Consider the following 22,871-nt stretch of genomic DNA (forward strand, 5'->3'; position numbering starts at 1 on the left):
CTGTGCTCCGCAACGGGAGAGGCCACAGCAGCGAGAGGCCCGCGTATCGCAAAAAAAAAAAAAAAAAAATTAAGCACAGGCTGATCTGCAAGTGTAAATGTAGAGGTAGGAAAAAAAAAAAATCACCAGAAGAGCATCCTCTCCAAAAACAATCATTACTAACCTCCTTTGAAACGGTGTTCTTCGCACATTACATGTTAGGAAATTGGCCGGATTAGTATTTCAACAGCCTTTAAGAAAAGGTGTTGCACGCTTATTCTCACGTGATTAGTTTAAACCAAGTGAGTTACACACATTTTGGGGTTTGCCGTTGCAGTTACGGCACTGAGAACGACTGCCAACAGATCCGTCTCAGTGTGTACTGGGGAGACCTCTCCCCGTTCTCAATCAAAGCCCGGGATTAATGTGCATGAGAACAGTTTTCTAAGTATCAAGATGCTCCGATGGATGGATTTCCTAATAATGAAGCATCCTGATACATTCCGACCATATTAAAAATGATGACAATAGCTGTCATATTTTAAGCACTAACTATGTCCGAGCACTCTGCTCATTGCCATTCTGAGACGGGCACTAGTCTCTCTTTTTTGCCAGTAGGATTTACATGACTTTAAAGAGGCTAACTAATGTGTCCAAGGAAACCAGATGCTAATCCATGTCTGATCCCAGGTCCAAAGAAGCAATGTCTTGCATCTACCAGCACGGGGTTAGATGGGCGCAAAAGCGCCTGGGTGCGTGGCTAGGTCTGCTGGTGCCGCTCGGAGGAGAACAGGACTGAACATCAGCCAGTTGTGAAAGGCCTCCCACTGCTTTCCCTTCCTGGCCTCTCCTTTGCAGGAGGTTGGTTTTCCTTTTCAGGCTCTAGCCTCTGGCTCCCTTCTGCCAGATGTGAATAAATTTCAGACATACCTCTACTGGGTCTTCAGCTGGATAATCTTTTATCTCTAACCATGGCAGGAGAGGTTCTGAAAGCATTTCAGCTGTCTCCCAGGGGGTAGAGGTGTGGAAGAGGGCTGAGCCCAGGAAACCTCAGAAATGGAACGCTAGTTTTGCTTATGCTTAAGGGAAACCAGCTTTAATGCCTCTTGGGGTCTGTGGGAGCCCAGAGAGACTTCCTGTCCCCTCTCAGCCTGGTTCTGGGTGGGATGATGGGTGCTTAGAGGCACTGCTGGGGCTTAAGAGCATCCTGAGATGTTCTCATGGATGCTGAGGGCGGATGGACGGGCAGTTTTTCCCACTCACCCGCCCAGCTCTGGCACAGAGCACAGTCCCCCAAGGCCAAGGCTCTCTCCAAAACAAGGGTCCTCACCCAAAGCCCTACAGAGGATGGATGGAGCCTATTTCCATCAGCTCACAGAGCCGGTGATAAACTCCTCGGGATCTGTGACAGCTGGCTGTTAAATACAGTCATGACTAAAAATAAAATTATATAAAATTACAAGTAAATGAAATATATATATTAAAGACAATGTAATAAATATGAAAAACTTACCACTTCCCGATTATTTTGTTGCATTTTATTGCTTTCCAGGCTCTCACTCATGTCTATTACATCCACATGGTGGAAATACTACACCGTGAGGGGTTCCTGTATGTCTCTTTCCAACTCTGCACTTGGTGGCCTCCAGTTAGCAGCTGAAAATAGGCCATCGTGGGAGTATTTACACCACAGAAACCAGCAAATGCTACAAAGCAGGGCAGGGCTTTCGCAAAGCTGGTTGTTAAATATTTACCAGCACAGAACTGCATTCAGGAACTTGTGACACCCTTTTTAGGGACTTCTGACACACTTTAGGTTATTTGTTTTTGTACTCTACCCTCCCTTTTCTAACACTCAATAATACAAAATACAGAATAATACAAAATCAGAATAACTTTTATTTCTACCCAAGTAGCAAAATCTCCAACAATGAAGGGTGATCGTGGGCCCCCATCTCTCTGTCATTCCTGGAGCTTCATCTCTGTTCTAACAGTAAAGCCATGGGAAGGGGAGAAGTGCATCAAGGGTCTGTCCTGAGAACGAGGCTGCAGCCTGGGCTGACCCCTCCGGAGCAGTGGCAGCGGACACTTTCCTTCATAATCTAAACTCCTCCCAAGCTGATGCTGGCTGGGTTTCCAATCAGTGTCGCCCACTGCCTCTTAGCAATCCCCTGGGGAATTCTTGTTCAGTATAAAGGGGCTTGGGCCCCTGAGATATGAATTTCAGAAAGGTCCAAGAGAATGGAAGTATGGGGCAAGCAAAAAGAACATGTCTTGCATTGACACCTGTGCTTTACCACTTTCTGTCCATGTGACTGTAGGCAAATCAATATATTCATAGAGCTTTAGTTTCTTTATTTATAGAAAGGGAAACAATAAAAGTTACTTTGTTTTCATTTTGCTTTTTACACTTTCCTTTCCTTTTTTTTTTAATAACGTCAAGTGCTATCAACAACTCACAGCTTTGACACCAGGAGAAAAGTGAAATCCATTATTATGTGTCTTTATACTATACTAAAATACTTATGAAAAACACAATACTTTCATATATTTGTCGGTTCTTATCATTCATACAATAACCTTGAAAGTGACTGTCATTAGGCCTGTTTGACATTTGAGGAATCTGAAATTTACAGTAAGTAACGTATTACTTAGATAATACCCAGAGCCAAAGTTCTAACCTACACTTGCTACTTTCAAAACTCTGCATCAACTATACTCCAATATAAAATAAAAATTTAAAAATAAATTTAAAAACTACATAAGTAAATAAATAAACTAAAAAACCAAAAACCTATGCAGCCATTAGATTTATGATATTCTTTGACATAGTTGGTGCTAAGTCGTTCATTCAAGAGCCACTTATGGGGATCAATAGACTCCAGGGACAGCCCTCACCGTCCATCTGCTGCTGTCTATTCTCCGTGAAGCCGCTGGCCAGTCCTCCCTACTTCCTCCTGCAGCCCCGCTCTCAGAGGCCACACCAGCCTCCCCCAAACCCCATCTTGGTTGCTTGAAACCTGCCACTATGGGTGGTTCTAGCTAACTGAACTGCTAGAGAGTCAACAACCTGGGCTTCACCCACCAGATCCAAGATTCATGAGCATATTCCAGGGCACGGACCTCTGAGAGGGGCTGGAAAAGTAAGATGCCTCTTCTTAGCCATAGATAATTAAAGTTGGAGAGGCTCCAGACACACCACATGTATGCGCCCCTGTTCCCAGTGCTCAGGTTGTAGTTTTAACTGCCCCCCAAAGAACTCCAAATCAGAGATCACACCACAAATCTGTACTTTGTAAAAATTTAAATCTGATGGCAAAACAAGTTATGTTCAGTAAAGACATTCTGGTAAATAGAGATAATGAAATGTACCCCCTGCCCCAATACTCAGGTCAGCCATAACTACTGTCAACATTGTAGGGAACATCATTCTGATTTGTTGTGTGTGTGTGTGATGCACAGAAATTAAGATTTTGTTGCCTTTACCCCTGGTGACTGCTTCTAAAATTAGCTTTGCAAGTGAGAAGCAAAGAGTAACCCCCACACTATTTAGAAGGCAATTTGCTCACTCATGTGTTTATTCACCAAACACTTGAGTGAGTATTATATGGCAGGCGCAGTTCCAGGTGCTGGGAAACAGCAGGGGACAAACTCAATGGCCTTCAGGGAACCTATAGCCTGGGGACAGCAGAACACTGAAGAAACAAATACATAGAAGAGGTCAACTTCTGACAAGTGCCACGACGGAAATGAACAAGGTGGAGGAAGTAAAGGGAAGTGAAAGATGCTTATGAACTGGATCTTGCGAAGCTCAGAGAGGACCTTTCTGAGAATGTGCCCCTCACATAAAGATAATGATGTAGATGAGAGCAGCCCGATATAGGTCAGAAGTCACCATGTAGGTGTAGCTGTTAATCACTTAAATCCATGCTTCAAGTTTGTTATGAGCTGATGTCGATCAAGTCTCAAAGTAAGCAAAGATCTTAGAGGTGATTTAATTTAACACCTTCATTTTATAAATGATGAAGATGATGTCAGGGCGGTGACTTATCCAAAATCATGTTACTAGCAAAGGGCAGAACTATGTCTAGAGGCTAACTTTTGTGACCCACATATCCCATCTGTTATTACTATAACATGCATCTCCTTTTAGAGAAGCATAATATAAAGAAATGTTGCTCTATATTGTTCCCATAAATACACTGTAATCAAATATAATCAATTACATAGTATCTGGTATCTTTTTTTTTTTCCTGATGCAAAGTCTGGGGTGAAAGAAAGAACAAGTGTTTTAGTGTCAGTTACATAACATCCGGATGCCTTTTCTTTTTCTTTCTTTTCTTCCTTTCTTTCTTTCTCTCTCTCTCTCTCTCTTTCTTTCTTTCCTTCTTCCTTCCTTTCTTTCTCTCTCTCTTTCTTTCTTTTCTTTTTTTTCTTCCTTGTCATTCCCTAGCTGTGTGATTTAGAAAAGCTACTTAAACTTCTGAGCTTTAGTGTCCTTACTTATGAAACCAGGATGCATCATAAATGTGGTTTTTATTCCAATGTGTAAATGGAGAAAATAGTGAGAGGTTATAAGGGGAAAAAATAGCATACATAGAATGATAAAAGTTAACATCTTCTACACAGGGGAAATAGAGTCAAGCTTTGCCAGTGGTTGGGTTTTTCTTGCAACTGAGTAGGGCTCAGGTTAGCAACAGAAACCCTGGGTCAGTGTGTGGAGAAACCTGGTAACCAATCCAGCAGTTCGAAGCTGTATCGCTGTGGTTTTTCTCTTTAAGTAACCAAATCTTCCGGTTTTCTTTGGTGCCTGTTTTCTAACACTTGCTTGCTTTATTGCATCATCGGCTGTGTGGTAGTGGTATCATTTTTACCAGTGAACTGGATTATCCAGGAAATCTCCCTGGGGTTCTTGGAAAACTATCTGAAATTGATCACAGCCAGGACATTTTGAAGGAAATACCCAACTAAGAAATCATTGACTGTTCTACAGAGTTGGCAGAGGTGTTAGGAAGATCTTAGAGTCTCTTTAGAAAGGTCAATTTAAAGGTCTATGTTTAGGTCTCAGAGATCTCCATGGAATGCTCATTTTTTTAGAACACTGAAACAGACAGGAAGAAGCCTAATTTTAATGTGTTTGAGCCTTTAGCTCTGAGGCTCCTCAAGCAGGCTGCTCTTTTCCCATCCCAGCTGGGGATATCCCACAGACCAAGCAGTAGTGATCTGATCCAGGGAGAAGACGTGGCTCCATCCCAAGGATGGAAATCACACTCTTCCCAAATTCCAGTCCCCTCCAACTCAAGGCTGCTTTCCTCTGCTTTGCAGCCCCTGGCAGGCATTTCTGCCCAGAAAAAGGCAGTCTCACTGTGGCTTGTTGGCAGGAACATTTCCAGAAGTGTGGGCAATGCAGCCAGTGACAGATGGCCCAGAGAAGGGACACCGGCCTGCAGAGGAAAGAAACCTGGTACCGCAATCTCGCTTCCCTCTTGCCTCTTCAAAGAAATTTTCTTTCTTCTTTCTTTCCTTTCCTTTTTTTTTTTTTTTTTAAGAAAATAAAATATGAGTTAGCATTAAATGTGGCAAGAATAAAAATGAATATTTCTGTGCTGGTGACTGTGTGTCTGAATTCATGGGCTTGTTGGCATCTAAGGTCATGGACCTCATCATTAAAGACAGGATCACAATGAAAACTCACCTATAAGTGAATCAGTAGAACTCTTTGTAATCTGAGTAAAGAAAATAGCATAAGCATGGACTTCCCTGGTGGTGCAGGTGGTTAAGAATCTGCCTGCCAATACAGGGGACACGGGTTCCATCCCTGGTCCGGGAAGATCCCACATGCTGCAGAGCAACTAATCCCATGAGCCACAACTACTGAGCCTGTGTGCCCGCATGCCTAGAGCCCGTGCTCCACAATAAGAGAAGCCACCGCAGTGAGAAGCCCGCGCACCGCAACGAAGAGTAGCCCCTGCTCGCTGCAACTAGAGAAAGCTCGTGCGCAGCAATGAAGACCCAACACAGGAAAAAAAAAAGTATAGGCAAATATAGCTATTATTATTATTACTATTACGAGGAAGTAAAATATGCCACCTAAAATATACCAGTTAGTATATTGATTATTCTGAATTAAGTTCACTTGAAAAACAGCTGGTACAAGACACACTGACCCTCATTTTTCCCCCCGAAAGCAGGAAATAAGTGTCCCATGTGAAGTGATCCTCCCTGTACCAGGAGGGTAGAAAGACATCCTTATCACCAGAGAGAGGGAATTCAAGGCTGAGAAGCCTGTGTAAACAAACCTTGTTATTTGCTCACTAATTTACTGCCCCAAGCCCACACTTCTTCGTGTTGTGGATTCTTCACAAATTTACTGTTTCTCTGTCTAAAAGGTGTAAAAGCTGCTTGCTTTAGTCACTTCTTTGAGTCTCATATTTTTATGGACTCCCTTCCATACAAAAATTCAATTTGTTTTTCTTCTGTTCAATGTGTCTTGTGTCAATTTAATGATTAGATCAGCCAAAGAACTTAGAAGGAAAGAGGAAGAGTTTTCCTCCCCGGCATTACAAATATGGCAAAAAGCATCTCCATGGAGAAAAGTGCATAATAACTCTAGTAATGACGAGATTAGATGAGGTGTTTTTTCATGGGATAAACAACTTCTTCAGAAAAGTGTAGAATTCCATGGGATTCTACACACACACACACACACACACACACACAGAGGCACACACAGAGCAGTGATTCTCAAGCTTGAGCATACCTAATACTAACAGCTCGTAAAAAAATGCGGATTCCTGAATCCCACCCCTAGATAGTCTGATTAAGTCAGTCTGGGGGTACACCCCAGAACTCTCTATTTTAGCAAGCTCACCAAATGCTTCTGATGCAAGAATCAGGTCCCTGGACCAACTTCAGAAATCCTAGCATCCCCAAAGAGAAAGAACACTTAGTGTGAAATATACGAAGTAAAACTGCAGGAACATTGGTATCACATTTCCAAAGCCTATGTTCACATTTTAAAACATTTGATTACAAGCATTTGTACAGGACTCTCAATCTAATGTTTCACCTTCATGTTCCCCAAACAGCAGCAACCACTTTAAAAAAAAGTCACAGGAGAAAGAGAAAAACTGTCAGTGCCACTACTTTATATAAAGCACCTCGGGGGGAATGAAGATACAAAACACTTTCAATTAAGGCAGCTTTGTAGCTCAGAGCTCTGTTTAGATCACTTAATAGGAGAGATTCTTGTGGTCCTAATAGAAATACTTCCCATGATTTGAGGTTTGTACAAAAGCCCTCTATGTGTCTGGAGGTGCCTGAACTACTCTTTCTTTAAGGGTCTTCTGTTGTTGTTTTTAAAACATACTGTTAAAATATCATACTTTTTCTTGAGAAAGAAAGATATTGACCAAGCTGGGACTGTTGGTTACCCTAATTACTATTCTACCTTTACTCACAGCCTTTTTTTTTTTTTTTTTTTTTTTTTACCTTGGGCAAATTATTTAATCTATGCTTCAGTTTCCTCACCCATAAAATGAGGATGATAATAGTTAATTTTATCAATTCTAAGATGAACATTTCTCCCATATTTTGATATTGCTGAAATCAGAGTGCACCTCTCCACTGACAATTTTTTAAAAAGCATTGTGTCCTAGATTAATTGGCAGATTTTTCTTAGAGGTGCATAAAATAATGGAGTGTCTTATAATGAGGATGTCTTAGGTTAGATGAAATATGATAATAATATGGATATCCTAAGGCTTTGTGAGGGTTAACTGAGTCAAAAAACAAAATGCTTAGAACTGTGACTCGCTGGTAATTAATCACTTGATAAATATAATCTTAATATTCTCACCCATGGATGGATTATAAATTAACTAGTCCCTCCTTGGTGGCCCTTTAGATTGTCTCCACTATTCCTACCATTATATTCTGCATCAAATATCTTTGTACGTAAACCTTTAAGTGCACCTTTAATTAGGACAGATTCCTAGAAATGGAATTACCAGGTCAGAAAGCAAGGACATATTGAAAGGACGGACTTAAAGCCAGTCAAACCTGGGTTAGGATCACCAAAGGATCTTAGTCATTTTAAGTAATCTTTCTACATCTCAATTTTTGCATGTATCAAATGGGGATAATAATAAAATCCACTGGTGTTACAGAGAAAAACTACAGGCCCAGAATGGCATCATCTGGGCTCAAGCCCAAGATATCAAGCCTCGACTTAATACCTCACCTATTTGCAGTTTCAGCCTCCCCTGGAAATGTAATCTTAATCAACCAGTCTGGAATTTTCTGGTCAGCACCAGTGACATCCTCTATCACGTGGGCCCTGTCCATTCCCCCCGCGGCCCCCCAGAGGAAGAGGCCAGCTGTTTGGTAAAATCCTTGCTATTCCCTTCCCACCCCGTCCCCCCAAAAAAGTGTCCTGGCCTGAAAATAATCCTTTCCTTTCTTTTGCTAATAGCTCCCTTGTCCCGCCCGTCTCTCTATAATAACCCTCCATTTTGTATAACCCCCTGGGGTGCCTTTTAGTTGCAAGGTTGGGTGCTGCCCTGTTCAGGAACCCTTGAATGAAACTAATCTGAGCTTCAAATATACTCGGTGGAATTTTGTTTTTTTAACACAGGCATATTGTGAGGTTTAAATAAAATGATGCAATTAGACAGCATACAATACTGGCCCAGAGTAAGTTAAAAATGAGTGTAAGCTGTTTTGCTGGGACGTTGAGACCCCAACAGTAAGCAGGGCTTCACGCCAGCTTTGGAGGGGTCTGCGCTGTACTGCTTGAAATCACCAGTTTCCAACAGTGACCCCGTGTGGCCATAATAGAAACAGCATCCGCGGAAAAGAGGCCTGTGTCGTCAGAATTGATGAGATTCCCTCAGTTCTTTCTCCCGGTGTTGGTTGACCAGACCGTCCGCTGGCAGAAGCCTGTGCCTGGGATTCTTGAACAACCTGAGATAGACACACTCAGGGAAGGGATAAGGGGCTCCGTCGATCTGAACAGAACGGCCTGAGCTATTGCTTTAAATGTTGACAGGGGATGACCTCCTAGATAGCAATGAACTGGGGAAACAGTTTATCATCATTTCTGTGGAAACTGCATAGGAACAGTTGACCTCCCTGCATAATATAACCATGAGACATCACTTTGGCAGTCGTATTTGTCCATTATAAATCCCAATGAACTCTAAGACTGAATTTTAGTGAGTGTTTGGGATGGGCAGCTGATACCCAGGCTATAATTCACCAAAGGCCTCCTGGCTTGAACTTCTGGAGCAGCCAGGAGCTTATATAATAAGCACATTGAATATATTTAACAACTGGCTTGTCAGATGATCAATTTTCATATCTTCATCGATTGTATGTCACAGAACATCATGCCAACCTTAATTCCCTGGTTTCTACAACCTACTCATAAAGATTAACTAAAAGAGAATATGATTTTAAAAGAAGATTTTAGTTTCTTAAGTAGATAGCTTCTAGAACTACAGAACTGCAAGTAACAGCTGAGAAATGGCTATAAACCATAAAACCCAAAGATATGGATGTGAATGGTCAGTTTGAATTATAATAAATTTAGAATGCGTAATCATAAAACTTTACATGATTTTTCAATGTAGTTTGACCACATAGCATTGAAGAATGTATATAATAACTTCAAAAACCAAGTTATTTGGAAAATCTAAGATGCTTCAAGGTACATACTTCCTTTTCTGCCCATATATACATGATAAATAAAGTTTAAAGGTGTGAAATGCAGACAAAGAAAGTAAGTCTCCCTGCCTGCCCCTGGTCATTAGAGCCTCAATTCATCTCCTTGGAGGCAAGCTGTAGATTTGAGACATTTTACATTTTTTAATGAAGGAGTATTTTAAATCTTTAAAATCAAATTTAGAGTTATAATGTTTCAAAATATTTAAAAGTTCAAAAGCTGCACAAGGTATAAACAATCCCCTCCCACACTTTTCTTCCAGCCTTTCAATCCCATCTCCAAAGTCAACAAAGGCTTCCAGATTTTTTGTGTGTCCTTCCAGAGATAGTCTGTACACAAACAAGCAAATGTGTGTGTGTGTGTTTAGTGTCCTACCCCCTGTTTGCTTTACTTAGCAATTTTAACAATATATCTTTTTTTTTTTTTTTAAGAAGATGTTGGGGGTAGGGGTTTATTAATTAATTTATTTATTTTTGCTGTGTTGGGTCTCCGTTTCTGTGCGAGGGCTTTCTCTAGTTGTGGCAAGCGGGGACCACTCTTCATCGCAGTGCACGGGCCTCTCACTATCGCGGCCTCTCTTGTTGCGGAACACAGGCTCCAGACGCGCAGGCTCAGTAGTTGTGGCTCACGGGCCTTGTTGCTCCGCGGCATGTGGGATCCTCCCAGACCAGGGCTCGAACCCGTGTCCCCTGCATTAGCAGGCAGATTCTCAACCACTGCGCCACCAGGGAAGCCCCAATATATCTTTTTTAAATAAAAAATTGTTTTAATTGAAGTATAGTTGATTTACAATATTGTGTTAGTTTCTGCTGTACAGCAAAGTGATTCAGTTATACACATATGTATTCTTTTTCATATTCTTTTCCATTCTGGTTTATTACAAGATACTGAATTAACAATGTATCTTGAAGATCGTCCCAGTTCAGCAGATAAAGAGCCTCCTCTTTCATTTAGGTTATTTATTATCTCTCCCTCTAAGAGCAAGTATGTCTCTACAATAAATTTCTAGAAATAGAATCGCAAAGGTTATATGCATTTGTAATTCTGAAAAGTACTGCCAAGCTTTCGGAAGGAAATTTCGAAAAGTTTCGACTGGTTCAAAGAAAGTCACACATAGTTGACATTTTAATTTTCATTCCAAAGCCCGGTTTCGTAAACAATAGAAAGGTAACTTTAGTCTCTTCTCTGTCCAAATTATCTTAATTCCAAACTGGTAGAAGATTAATAAATTCTTTGTCTTCAAACACGTAAAATTATAATAAAAAGTCTGTTTACTATACAGGGAGCAAATGGAAGAAAAGGGCTATCAAACCAAGTGGAAATGAAAACTAATGGGTCAGCTTATGAATAGATGCCCTGCATCAGCACAAGTATTTTAAAATTGAGTTCATAATTCAATGAATTGTGAACCTATTATGTTCTTACTGCCAGAGGATCAGGGATGAGTGAGTCACAAGCCCTATAACATCAACCTGCTCACAACCTTGAGAGAGACAGACAGACAGACACAGAGAGAGAGAGACACAGAGAGAGAGAGAACCGCTCTTGTCTGTTCCAGCGGCCCACCCCTCCCTCACAACACACCAAAGCTTTTTGGGAACGTCTGCTTCAGGCTTCCCTTCCCATCTAGCATTTACCACTAGACACAGCTTACCTATGGATCAGGCTATCCGCCTCAGCAGAAGGTGGACTCCCTGAGGGCAGAAACGCGGTTTACTCTTCTTTTTTCACTTTTTTAATAATTAATTTTTATTGGAGTGGAGGTGCTTTACAATGTTGTGTTAGCTTCTGCTGTACAGCAAAGTGAATCAGCTCTATGTGTACATATATCCTGTCTTTTCTGGATTTCCTTCCCATTTAAGTCACCTCAGAGTGTTGAGTCGAGTTCCCTGTGCTACACGGTAGGTTCTCATTAGTGATCTGTTTTATACATAGTATCAGTAGTGTATATGTGTCAATCCCAATCTCCCAGTTCATCCCTCCCCCCTTCCCCCCTTGGTATCCCTCTGTTTGTTCTCTACGTCTGAGTCTCTATTTCCGCTTTGCAGATAAGATCACCTGTACCATTTTTCTAGGTTCCACATATATGCGTTAATATACGATACTTGTTTTTCTCTTTCTGACTTACTCCACGCTGTATGACAGTCAACATGGTTTTCTCTTGATATAAACCTTACAACACCTTATAGTACTGGCACAGAATGTTCAGGGAGTATGTTTTAATTGAATTCTAAGTCTTGGTGCTGTGAGGAAAGAGATCTTACTGCAGTTTACCAGACGAACATGACAAAAGCCAGAACTTGAGTTTCCTTCCTAAGGATACACATAGCAGATTGGGGTCGAGGCAGGAACAGAATGCAGCCTCCTGACTCCCAGGCCAGTGCGCTCGTTCCCACTTCCCGAGGCTTTTGCCTGATCTTCGGGGTTGCCGGGGTTGCCCTCATCCAAGGTGCTAGGCTGAGCTTTGAAGAACAGCTATGAGACTGGTTCTCTGGGCTTAAGCAATGCATGAATGGATGGGTGGGATTAAGATAAATATATGTTTCTGTTTACCAACATATAAGCAAGTTTTTCCGCATGTGTTGGTCAAAAGCTAGTGAAAGGGGTTTGTGAGCTTTCCTTGCTGCGGAGAGATGAAAACCTGGGCCAGGTAGTCCATCTCGTGCCCTAGGGCCATTTCCTGATTAGAGGATGTGATGCAGAGAAGGCAGCAGAAGCCTGCAGTTCCACCTTTGACTGAACACTCAGGCATTTGATAAAGGAGATTAAGTCTCTAGCATCAGCTCTGTGGTTGCACATGGTGTAACCAAGCAGGACCCTATGATGCCTTCCCAGAATAGACCACCACCCGTGTCTTCTGTCTGCCTTTTGTCTGTAGAAGAACTTCAGTCGAAAAATAAATTTAATCAGAGAAGTGAGAGAATGCAGAAAGAAAGGAAAACAGTCAAGCAAACAAAATAATAATACTTTAGCCATTAAACAAAGTCAAGGACATTTAGTTCCTCCTCAAAGACTATAGATACTCTTCTGAGCCATGTCCTTTGGGCTGTTTTGCAGCTGCTGAAACCCCCTCCAGGTGGAAGAAGATAACTGTATGCTGCCCACAAGCACGCAGACCCCAGACCGGTTGGAACCAGAAGGCTGATGGTGCTGACTCGCAATTACCTCACCACCAGCCAATCAGAAGAGTGTCCACAAGTTGAGCACGCCCTGTTCCTTGAACGCTCTAAGACTCCTCCCTACCCCCTCGAGGGTGGGTCACACAGTCTTGAGGGCATGAGCCCACTCTGGCCCCCTTTGCCTGGCAAAACAATAAAAACTACTATTTCCACTTCACCCAAAACTGTCTCTGTGTTTCTGTTCGGCACCGGTGAACAGAGGGCGAGTTTCGACAGCAATGGGAGGGCAGGAATCTCAGACATTTGTGCATGAGAACCGTGGATTTTACTCCAAGATGATTTGAAGGGAAAAGTAAAGTCCGGCATCCTTCAGTAGCCTCAGGGGATTCGTTCCAGGACCCCTGCAGATTCCAAACTCCACGGATGCTCAAGTCCCTTATATAAAGTGGCATAGTATTTGCGTACAACCTACACGCATCCTCCTGTTTGCAGTCCGCCCTTGAACAATAAGGAGGTTGGGGTGCTGACCCCTGGGAAGTGCAAAATCCACAGATAGCTTTTTTTTTTAATTTTAGTTTTATTTTTTAAAATTTATTTATTTTTGGTTGCGTTGGGTCTCTGTTGCTGCGCATGGGCTTTCTCTAGTTGAGTCGAGAGGGGGGCTTCTCATTGCGGTGGCTTCTCTAGTTGCAGAGCATGAGCTCTAGGCACGTGGGTTTCAGTAGTTGTGGCACCCGGGCTCAGTAGTTGTGGCGCACGGGCTTAGTTGCTCCACGGTGTGTGGGATCTTCCCGGACCAGGGCTCAAACCCGTGTCCCCTGCATTGGCAGGCGGATTCTTTAACCACTGGGCCACCAGGGAAGTCCCCACATATAGCTTTGAACTCCTCCAAAACTTAACTACTAACAGCCTATTATTGACTGGAAGCCTTACCAATAACATAAACAGTCAGTTAACACATATTTTGTATGTTTTATATATTATATACTGTATTCTTACAATAAAGTAAGCTAGAGAAAAGAAAATGTTATTAAGGAAGTCATAAGGAAGAGAAAATACATTTACGGTATCGGATTTGTCGATATCGTAAGTTTATGTCATCTGTTTATAAGATGAATTGTCTGTCGGTTCCTACATCAATATTGTTTTATATGATAAAAAACACTGTAGGTGTCATACATATTCTAACGCTAGCCATCAAATATGAAAAGAAAATGTGAAAAGGAAATTTGTATTTATTTACAGGTAGAAAAATTCTGCATTGATAACGAGGAAGCAGCAATATGATTACTTTATGGTCGCCTAGTGTCATGGATAAGATTGCTTCACAGTTCACATGCACTAATGAATGAATCATAAAACTTTATGGCATACAGTATTACAGTCATAGTCATAATACAGTACTGGAAACATTGTTACATTTTTTTAAAAACCACTTACCTAGGATGATAGGCTGATACACTTCTCCAACTACGAGACGGAGGCATACTGTACGGTAATGTAATTCTTTGAAAGCGAAGCTATAAAAGAGTAAGGAAACTAACTCATTATTAATTTCATATTAAATATCACTCACCTTATGCCTATGTAAGGATATACTAGTATCTACATATAGTTTATGAATTCATAACGTAAACTTTTTCTTATTTTTCTTGATATTTCTAGGCTATGAGTTTCACCTGTAAGTTTTTTCAAATGGTCACAAATGTCCAGAAAACTTTCCGATATATTTATTGAAAAAAATTCACATGTTAAGTAGACTCATGCAGTTCAAAGCCATGTTGTTCGAGAGGCAACTGTACTTTAAATCATCTCGAGATGACTTATGATACCTAATACACTGTAAATGCTATGTAAATAGTTGCCTTCATGGGGAGAATTCAAGTTTGGCTTTTTAGAACTTTCTGGAATTTTTTTTTTTCAAATGTTTTCCATCTGTGATTGGTTGAACCTGCAGATGTGGAAACGGTGGATAGAGAGGGCTGACTAATTTAATTCTATAGTGAGGAAAAGTGTTATTTTTCTATTGCAGCAAAAATATAAATATTGTAGAGAATGCAAATTTTTCATGATTTTATAGATAAAAAACATAATTTCACAGAAATTGCAAGATTGTGATAGCTCATTCCTTTCAAAATCCCAGTGACTATAAGTTTGGTTTTCTTTGCTAGTAAAGCTTTCCCTGGCACCTCTGCTTGCTGAGTTGTTCTCAGTCGATATATTCAGCTTTGAATGTGAAAATCCTTCTTGGTGACTTGAACAGGAAACCAGGATCTGAAAGGGCATTAGTAAGGTAGCCGGACAATTTATCATCCGAATGGGAACACTTTTGAGAGTGAAAGAGTGTGGAGTTAATAATTACATGGGCACAACCTGAATATATGGTTTCTGGAGCCTTATATCACACACGTTCACATTTTATCAAAGACTAGCTTACCATGTAAAAAGTATTTTAGTGGCGTATGAAATGTAGACACAATTTAAGAATTTGCTAATTCTTTTTCTATTGGCTTGCATAGGATTCCTTTTTCTTTTTAATGATAAAAATAATGCCTGTTTGTTTTTTAAAAAAATACCAAGATGCTAAAAGTCTCTCATTTCTATGCCCCTCAGCCCCTACATTCCCATTTATTGTCTCACCGTTCTGAAAGATAGAAATACAAAACGAAGGTGTTAGCAGGGTTATGTTCCCTCTGAAACCTACAGAAGAATTCTTTCTTGTCTGTTCCCAGATTTTGTGGTTTGCTGGCCATCTTTGGTGTTCTTTGTTTTTTGGCTACATCCCTCCAATCTCCGCCTTGTTATTGCCTGGTATTCTCCCTGTGTGTCTGACTTTACATGGCTGTCTTCTTATAAGGACACCAGTTACACCTCCCCTACTCCAGTAGACATCATCTTAACTGATTACATCTGTAATAACCCTATTTCAAAATAAGGTCACATTCTGAGGTCCTGGGGGTTAGGACTTCAACATATCTTTTTTTGGTGGGGGCACAATTCAATCCATAATAGAAGGTAAAATCATAAGTCAATAAATTAAGGCTGCCATTTGTCACAAATATTCAGTAATACCTCGAAGTTTGGTTTTTTTCCCCATGTTTGAGAGAATCTATGGGGGTAATTTTTTTTTTATTGAAGTAGAGTTGATTTACAATGTTGTGTTAATTTTTGCGGCGCAGCAAAGTGATTCAGTTATATATATATATATATATATATATATATATATATATATATATGTTCTTTTTCATATTCTTTCCCACTATAGTTTATCACAGGATATTGAATATAGTTCCCTGTGCTATACAGTAGGACCTTGTTGCTTATCCATTCTATACATAATAGTTTGCATCTGTCAGTCCCAACCTCCCATTCCATCTCTCCCCCATCCACCCTCCTCCTTGGCAATATGCTGATAATTACTGATGGACGTAGAGAAACCTGAATGAACTGACCTCAGCTAACCAGAACCTCCAACTTATTGACCAGAATATATTTGCACTGGCCTTTCCAAAAGAGCAGTCATTAACAAGAAAAGGATCAGATGAGTGTAACTTTTTATTAAACATTGAGTAGATACAAAATAACATTCATAAACATGTGTGCGGTAAGAAGAATTCGAATACAATGAGCCATGGTAGCCCCACCACACAGTTTAAAGAATAAAACACTACCATTATCCTTCAAGAACCCTATATTTAATTTTTAATGGCTAAATTAATATGTTGACACATGCTTATTATAAAAACTTTTTATAATTAGAATTCTACTGAGCAAAAATAGAATGGAATAAGAAAACACAATGGAAAATGAGAAGTATTGGACAAGAATGTGCAGAAATTTGAGAAGTATTGGACAAGAATGTGCAGAAATTGGAACACTCATACACTAGTGATGAGAACGAAAATGATGCAGCTGCTTTGGAAAATAGCCTGCAGTTCCTCAAAAAGTTAAAACATATGACCCAGCAATTCTACTCCTAGGTATACACCCAAGAGAAGTGAAAACATATGTTCACACAAAAACTTGTACATGAAAGTTCAGAGCAGCACAAAAAGGTGGAAACAACCCAAAACAAACAGCCCAAATGCCCCTTAAGTGATGACAGGGTAACCACCTGTGGCATATCCATACAATGGAGTATTATTCAGCCATAGAAAGGAATAAGGTACTGATAGATGCTACAACATGGACGAACCGTAAAACCATATACCAAGTGAAAGAAGCCAGTCACAAAAAAACACACATTGTATGATTCCACTTGTATGAAGTGTCCAGAAAGGCAGTTCCGAGGAGACACACAGTAGGTACGTGGTTATTTAGGGCTGGGGGGAGTGTGGTGATTAGGGGTGGTAGCTAGCCGGCACAAGGTTTCTTTTGGAGGTGATGAAGCGTTATAAGCATGATTGTGATTACTGCCCATCTCTGTGAATATACTAAAAACCATTGAATGGTACACCTAAAGGGGTGAATTGTGTAGTATATGACTTAAATCTCAGTCAAACTGTTACAGAAAGAGTGAAAGAGGGAGCGAGGGGGAGAGGGAGGAAGGAAGAAAGGGGAGGAACGGAGGGAAAGAAAAAAACCCTGTATAAGGAAACCTAGGTTTAACTTCCATTTCTGCCCCTGCCTGGCTGTAGAACTTTAGGAATGTTACTCAACGTCTCTATGCCTTAACCTCCCCATAAATAAATGGAGATAAGAGTTCCTACGTCACAGGCCTGTTGTAAGGATTAAAAAAGTCAACCCACGTAGAGCACTTAGAACAGTGTTTGGTAAAGAAAAAGTGTTATCGTTTATCATCTTCTTAGATTCGCAAGTCAGTGCTCCGTCCTCATGCCCTTGCTCTCTGGCTCTATTTTCGTGACTCAATTTGAAAAGAGTAGGTGGGGTGCTCGTTCTCCTGGGAGCCTTCTTTTAGAGAACCGTGGGAGAGGGGAAATCAGACATGTGCGAAAGCCTCATTCAAGCCGCAACTCGCTTTCTTGTATAAGCGAACGTCTTTCGCCTAGTTTGACCCTCTAGGCTTCCCATCCTTTCCCCCCCAATCTCCTCCGCGCGCATGCGCGGAAGCCCGGCGCCCTTTCGTCCGCGCTCCTGCAGGTTTGATGATGGCGGCTCGTGGTGTGGGGCTGTTGACCCGTTTGCCCCTCCGTGCTCAGAGAAGTCAAGTCCAGCGTCCTCTCCGCAGGCTTCTCAGTTGCCCAGGAACGGTGGCCGCAGCCCTCGGGAGGGAAGAGCAGTCCTCGGGGAGCGCGGAGACAGGTGTGGCGCCGGGGCTGGGGCCGCGGGCGGGCGCAGGGCCGGTGGGAGCGGCGCGGGGACCGCACGGCAGTGTCCCGGCCTCGCTCGGGGGACCTCGGGCTGCCGCCGTGGCTCGTGGTGGTGGCGACGGCGGCGGCGCGGTGTGGGACGTTCCTTCCTTCGGGGACTGCGTGCCCAGTGATGAAGTCGTTCGGAGCTCCGCAGTGCAGGCCAGGAGCAGAGTTGGCTGGTGTCTGACAGTTGGGCGAAACGTTGTTGCCAGTTACGGTAGTGATGCCACAGTTGAGCCAGTCGCTTCTTCGTTCACAGATGTAACTGAGGTTGATGCTCGCAAGTTGTCGATGGAGGCCGAGCGGCGTGAAGCCTTGATGAATAACCAGGACCCCTGGTCCTCCAGTGGAGGCTCTACCTCAGCAATTACTGACGTTTGCTTTGTTCTTCTGGCCGTTTTGAGCAGAATCAGCTTGGTAACAGATTGGCCTGGGCTGGAACAGGCAGGCGTTCCAAGTTTATAGACTGGTGTGTTGAGAAGTCCAGTCCCCCCTCTTGTGATCTAAGAGCTGTGTTTATGTTATTTACAATTCTTAAGACAGGCTGGCAGGGTTGTACCACGGTCTCCATGTTAGAGATGGAGACAGAGGCGCAGAGAGCTAAGGGGCTTGCCGCTGAGTTAATTTAGAGCTCGAGCCCCGCTGGTAAATAAAGGGTGTTGACTTCTACCATTTCTTGGAGCTGTAGTTTTAAAGTATGAAATTATTTGTGGGAACAGTTCTAAAGAAGGCTAAACAAGTACGGTATTTTCCCCTAAAATAAATGATAGGGTTGCTGTCCTCATCAGACTGTATGAGAGACTCATATTGACAGGGAGTTGGAAGTATCACTTACTATGACAGTTCATTGAAATGCTGATTGGACTGTATTTAGTAGAAGCTGTTTCTGTTAAAAACTCTTAAGTGACTGAAAATGTGAGTAAGGCTTTTGCCAAAGGAGCTATTGTGATTTAACATGTGTATAGTGGTTTAAATTTTAGAGTATTTTCATATGCTCTTTGAGATATAAAACTCTGTGAACTAGGTTTGGAAGGAAGTATTATTACTCCATTTTATACATGTGGAAACAGGCTGGTACAGGTGGCTGGTAAATGGATCATGCTTAGCTATTCCGTAGCAAAGGTGAGAATAAACCCTTCTGATTCCAAGGCTTCACTTAGTAGAACTTTGTTGTTTTTCTCAGGAAATGTGTTTCATTTTGTATCATGAGGATAATATGACTGGCTAAATATCCAGGGACTCTTGTGAGGCATAACAAGTAACAAAATCCTCATTTGAATTTCTTTTCCATTTTTAAAGAGAAGAAGGTGATTATATAACTCACTTAGAAGCATATACTTTTATAATTAGAAGGAAATTGAGAAATCTCCAGTTCAGTTTTTCACTCAGTGTGAGAACTCATTGCCCAAAGTTTGCTAGTTACATTTTATAGTAGCAAGGAATACGCTGTTTCATACATCAGTCAGTTCCATTTTGATCGGGCTGTAATGGCTGAGAAATATTTATAATGAGCTAAATCTGCTAACTTCCCATTTCCCTGTTGGTCTTAGTTTTGACGTAGCTTTCACGTGAGTAGTGGGAAGAACCCTGATTTAAGAACAAGAATATGCAGTGTGTTGTGCAGGACTCTTTGGGTGCATGGGACAGAAACGAGCTCAAACTTGCTTAAGTAGAAAAGGGAGGACATACCAACTATGTAACCAGACTCCAGAAAGAGACGTGACTGCTTTAATAAAGTCACCTGGATGGATGCGGTCAGAGGGAAGTATTGTTTCCTCACCTATTGTTTGGTGGCCTCCTGTCTCGGGTTCTTCTTCTCCAGTGGGTTCTTGATGGCGATGGCCGCTAGCAGCTTGCAGCTTTCTCCAAAGAGAAGAATAAAATGGTCTTTTGCCTAAATTTGAAAGATTTGAAAGATTTTAAGAAAGAGCTGTTGATCATCACAGCCGCACCTCCTGGACCAAGAGGAGCTGTTTAAAATCCTCTGACAGCCCTGGCCCGCCTAGTGGGGTGTGATACTGGATGACTGCTGACACCGCCCCTGTCCGCCACCCACACAAGCAGGCTTGTGCTGTTAGCAGAACAAGGAGGACAGATGCCGGGCCACCAAGCAGCAGCTAAACTCTACGGAAGGCTACGCAGCTTGTTAGATGTTTGCCTTTGTGACGCTTTTTCACCAGTAACGCTGCCTGCTTATCTGTTTATCTGCTTATCTGTTTATCTCGAAAGGTTATTGTGAGACTCAGAAGAGAGTGTTTCTGTGAACACTGGCAAGTGCTGCAGCGGTGGAAGGACAGCTGTCATTTCTCATGAGTTTGTTTCCAGGTTGTACATCCCCGCTTTACCTACAGTAATTCTCTGTCGGTTTCTAGACCTTCATTCTCCTCTCCAGGCGCTCTCTGGTTCCTCAGTACCCTTCATGTCCGTTACGTCTGGAACGGAGCATGTGCTCCGTATGTGGCCTGACCAGTAAATAGGAAAGAAGTGCTCTTACCCCCTTGGATTCGGATTTTATATCTATATCTGTCTTCTCCCTTTCCTCACCCCAGAAGTTAAGACATTCCCTTGGCTCATTCTGAGCTTTCATCAAATCAGACTTTTGGTCTTCTTTTGTCCATCTACTGCTGGCTGAATCCCCCCACCCACCCATTATGTGCTTGTGTCTTTATGTTGTTTTTAATTCTAAACGCAGGACAATATGTTTTGTGCTTACGCTTATCAAATTATGTTATCAAGACAGTTGCAAATTTGAGTCTGTCTTAAAATACTAACACTTACTAGTTTTTCCTCCCAACCTTGTGTTGTTTGTAGGTTTGACAAGCCTTTTGCAAGGTCATGTACTTATGCTCCCTGAACTTTCTGTCCCCTTCGTGCCTTTGTCCCGTCTACCCCGTCGTGCCTCCTGCTGTTCAGGGTTAGCGCCGTCAGTCCTGTCCAAGCCCCATCTGTCATCTGACTTCTCTGTCTCCCTCTCGCACCCGTCCCTGCTCCTCCCCAGTGACCCAGCTGCAGGGGTACCTGCATAATAGTGCACAACGTTGTATACCAGTGATACTGCAGTATTGCTTGTGATAGCAAAAAAGGTAAACCATCTCAGCATTTATCAGAAGACTGATTAAATTACCGTAAACGCCTAAGAATGTTTATGCAGTTATTTTAAAAATGAGGTGAATATATATCTACCGACAAAAAGATATCAACAATGTATTAAAATTTTAAAAGCCTATTACAGAAGAGAATGTATAGTACATTTTCAGTAATTGTGTGAAAAATGTTTATCTCCGGAGAGATACAAATGTATATGTTTATATATGCCTTGAAAATGTCTGGAAAGGTAAATATAAACCTGATAAGTGGGTATTGGAGAGAACTAGGGGAGGATTTATACTTTTACTCTATGAAATTTTACAGCTTGACTTTACTTTTACAGTAAGCAGTTAGACATCAGTGTAGACTCAGTAAACATCAGAGACAAGAAGATAGAGGTGGTGATTACAGCTGGAAAAGTGGGTGAGAAAAGCCTGGACCATAAAGAAAGAAGGACCAGTTGGAAGGGCTGTCAGTAGACTGAGGTCAAAGTGAGTAAGAGTAGTCCCTGCCCTCGGCATGGAAGACAGATATCCTTCCACGCTGTTAAGGAAGCACAGCACCGTGACTGACCTTCTTCCATAGGTGTTGAAGTGAGGTAGTGCCGGGGTGGAAGCAGTTGTGCCGAGGAGAGTCCGCTCTTCCCAGAGCTGAGCACGGTTTGGAGGATGAATGGGAGTTTGCAGGGCAGAAAATGAGAAGGTGGGCGTTCCAGCCAGAGAGGAGAAGACGTGAAGAGTTCAGAGTGTGTGTGGCGGTGCCGTGCGCGAGCAGCGTGGAGCAGGTGGGGCTGAGGTTGACACGGCTGAGGAGGGGGCCGAGGTGCCGGCAGCTTTATAGCCGGGCTGTGGGGCTCAGACCTCCTCACGGATGCGGCAGGGAAGTCAGAGAAGAAGACTTTCTAAAAACGATTACCTTAGAAAGATGCCTTTGGCAGCAGTGTGGAGAGTGGCTTGAGAAGGACAAGACTGGAGCGAATGAGACCAGTTTAGCCCTCAGGCTGCTGTGTTCCAGGCTGAAATGAGAGATGATGTTGAAGAATTGGCATCCGGAGTAGAGAAGAGGACGCGTATTTAAGAGATGTGTGTTTAGCATCTCTACAGTGAGTGTAGGGAGGACGCGCAGTACCTTTGATCCGTTGTTAGAAACGTGCAGTAGGGCAGGGCCAAGCGTGCTGCTGAGTGAGACCTGCCTCTAGTGGGGGCTGCCCCGCAGGCTGGAGGGTCCCACCGGCCCTTACTGCCTGCCTTCCTCTGTCTTGTCCGTGAGGATGTCTTGGGGTTTGCTGAAATGAAGGTTCAGTGTGTGTGTGTGCAGTATTTCCTTTATCCATCAGTTTTGTGACCTTTTGAAAGAAGATGAGGCTGAAAGCTTTTGCTGATTTCTGTGCATCGGTTACATTTAATCTCTTTGGAATTAGAACTTGAATGATTTTCTTTTTCCTTGTGTTTAGTTCACTTGTTGATCTTTGTGATCAGTAGATTATTTACTTCTTGCCTATCACAGCTCTTGCCTTCATTTCCTGTGATTGTAAACTCCCTAACCCCTGGGTGGTTTTTAATGGAGAAAAAAAACCCGTCTGTTTCTTTAGTAAAAAGTATCATGAGCTCTTTATGGGCAGCAACTAGGGCTTGGGCTCTCAGATTTCTC

The 22,871-nt window shown here is 42.2% G+C and overlaps 1 protein-coding gene across 1 annotated transcript in view; it reads left to right on the forward strand.

Moving 5' to 3' along the window:
• The first annotated feature begins 17,881 nt into the window (after window positions 1-17,881).
• The window catches only part of MTPAP (mitochondrial poly(A) polymerase), a 28,455-nt gene continuing 23,465 nt past the window's right edge, over window positions 17,882-22,871 (forward strand). Inside the window, exon 1 of the mRNA XM_082619970.1 lies at window positions 17,882-18,084. Coding sequence (XP_082476096.1) covers window positions 17,928-18,084 — 157 coding nt within the window. The 5' untranslated portion in view covers window positions 17,882-17,927. The remainder of the gene's footprint in view (window positions 18,085-22,871) is intronic.

The sequence above is a fragment of the Mesoplodon mirus genome, assembly GCF_964341445.2.
Source record: "Mesoplodon mirus genome assembly, chromosome: 4".
NCBI lineage: Eukaryota > Metazoa > Chordata > Mammalia > Artiodactyla > Ziphiidae > Mesoplodon > Mesoplodon mirus.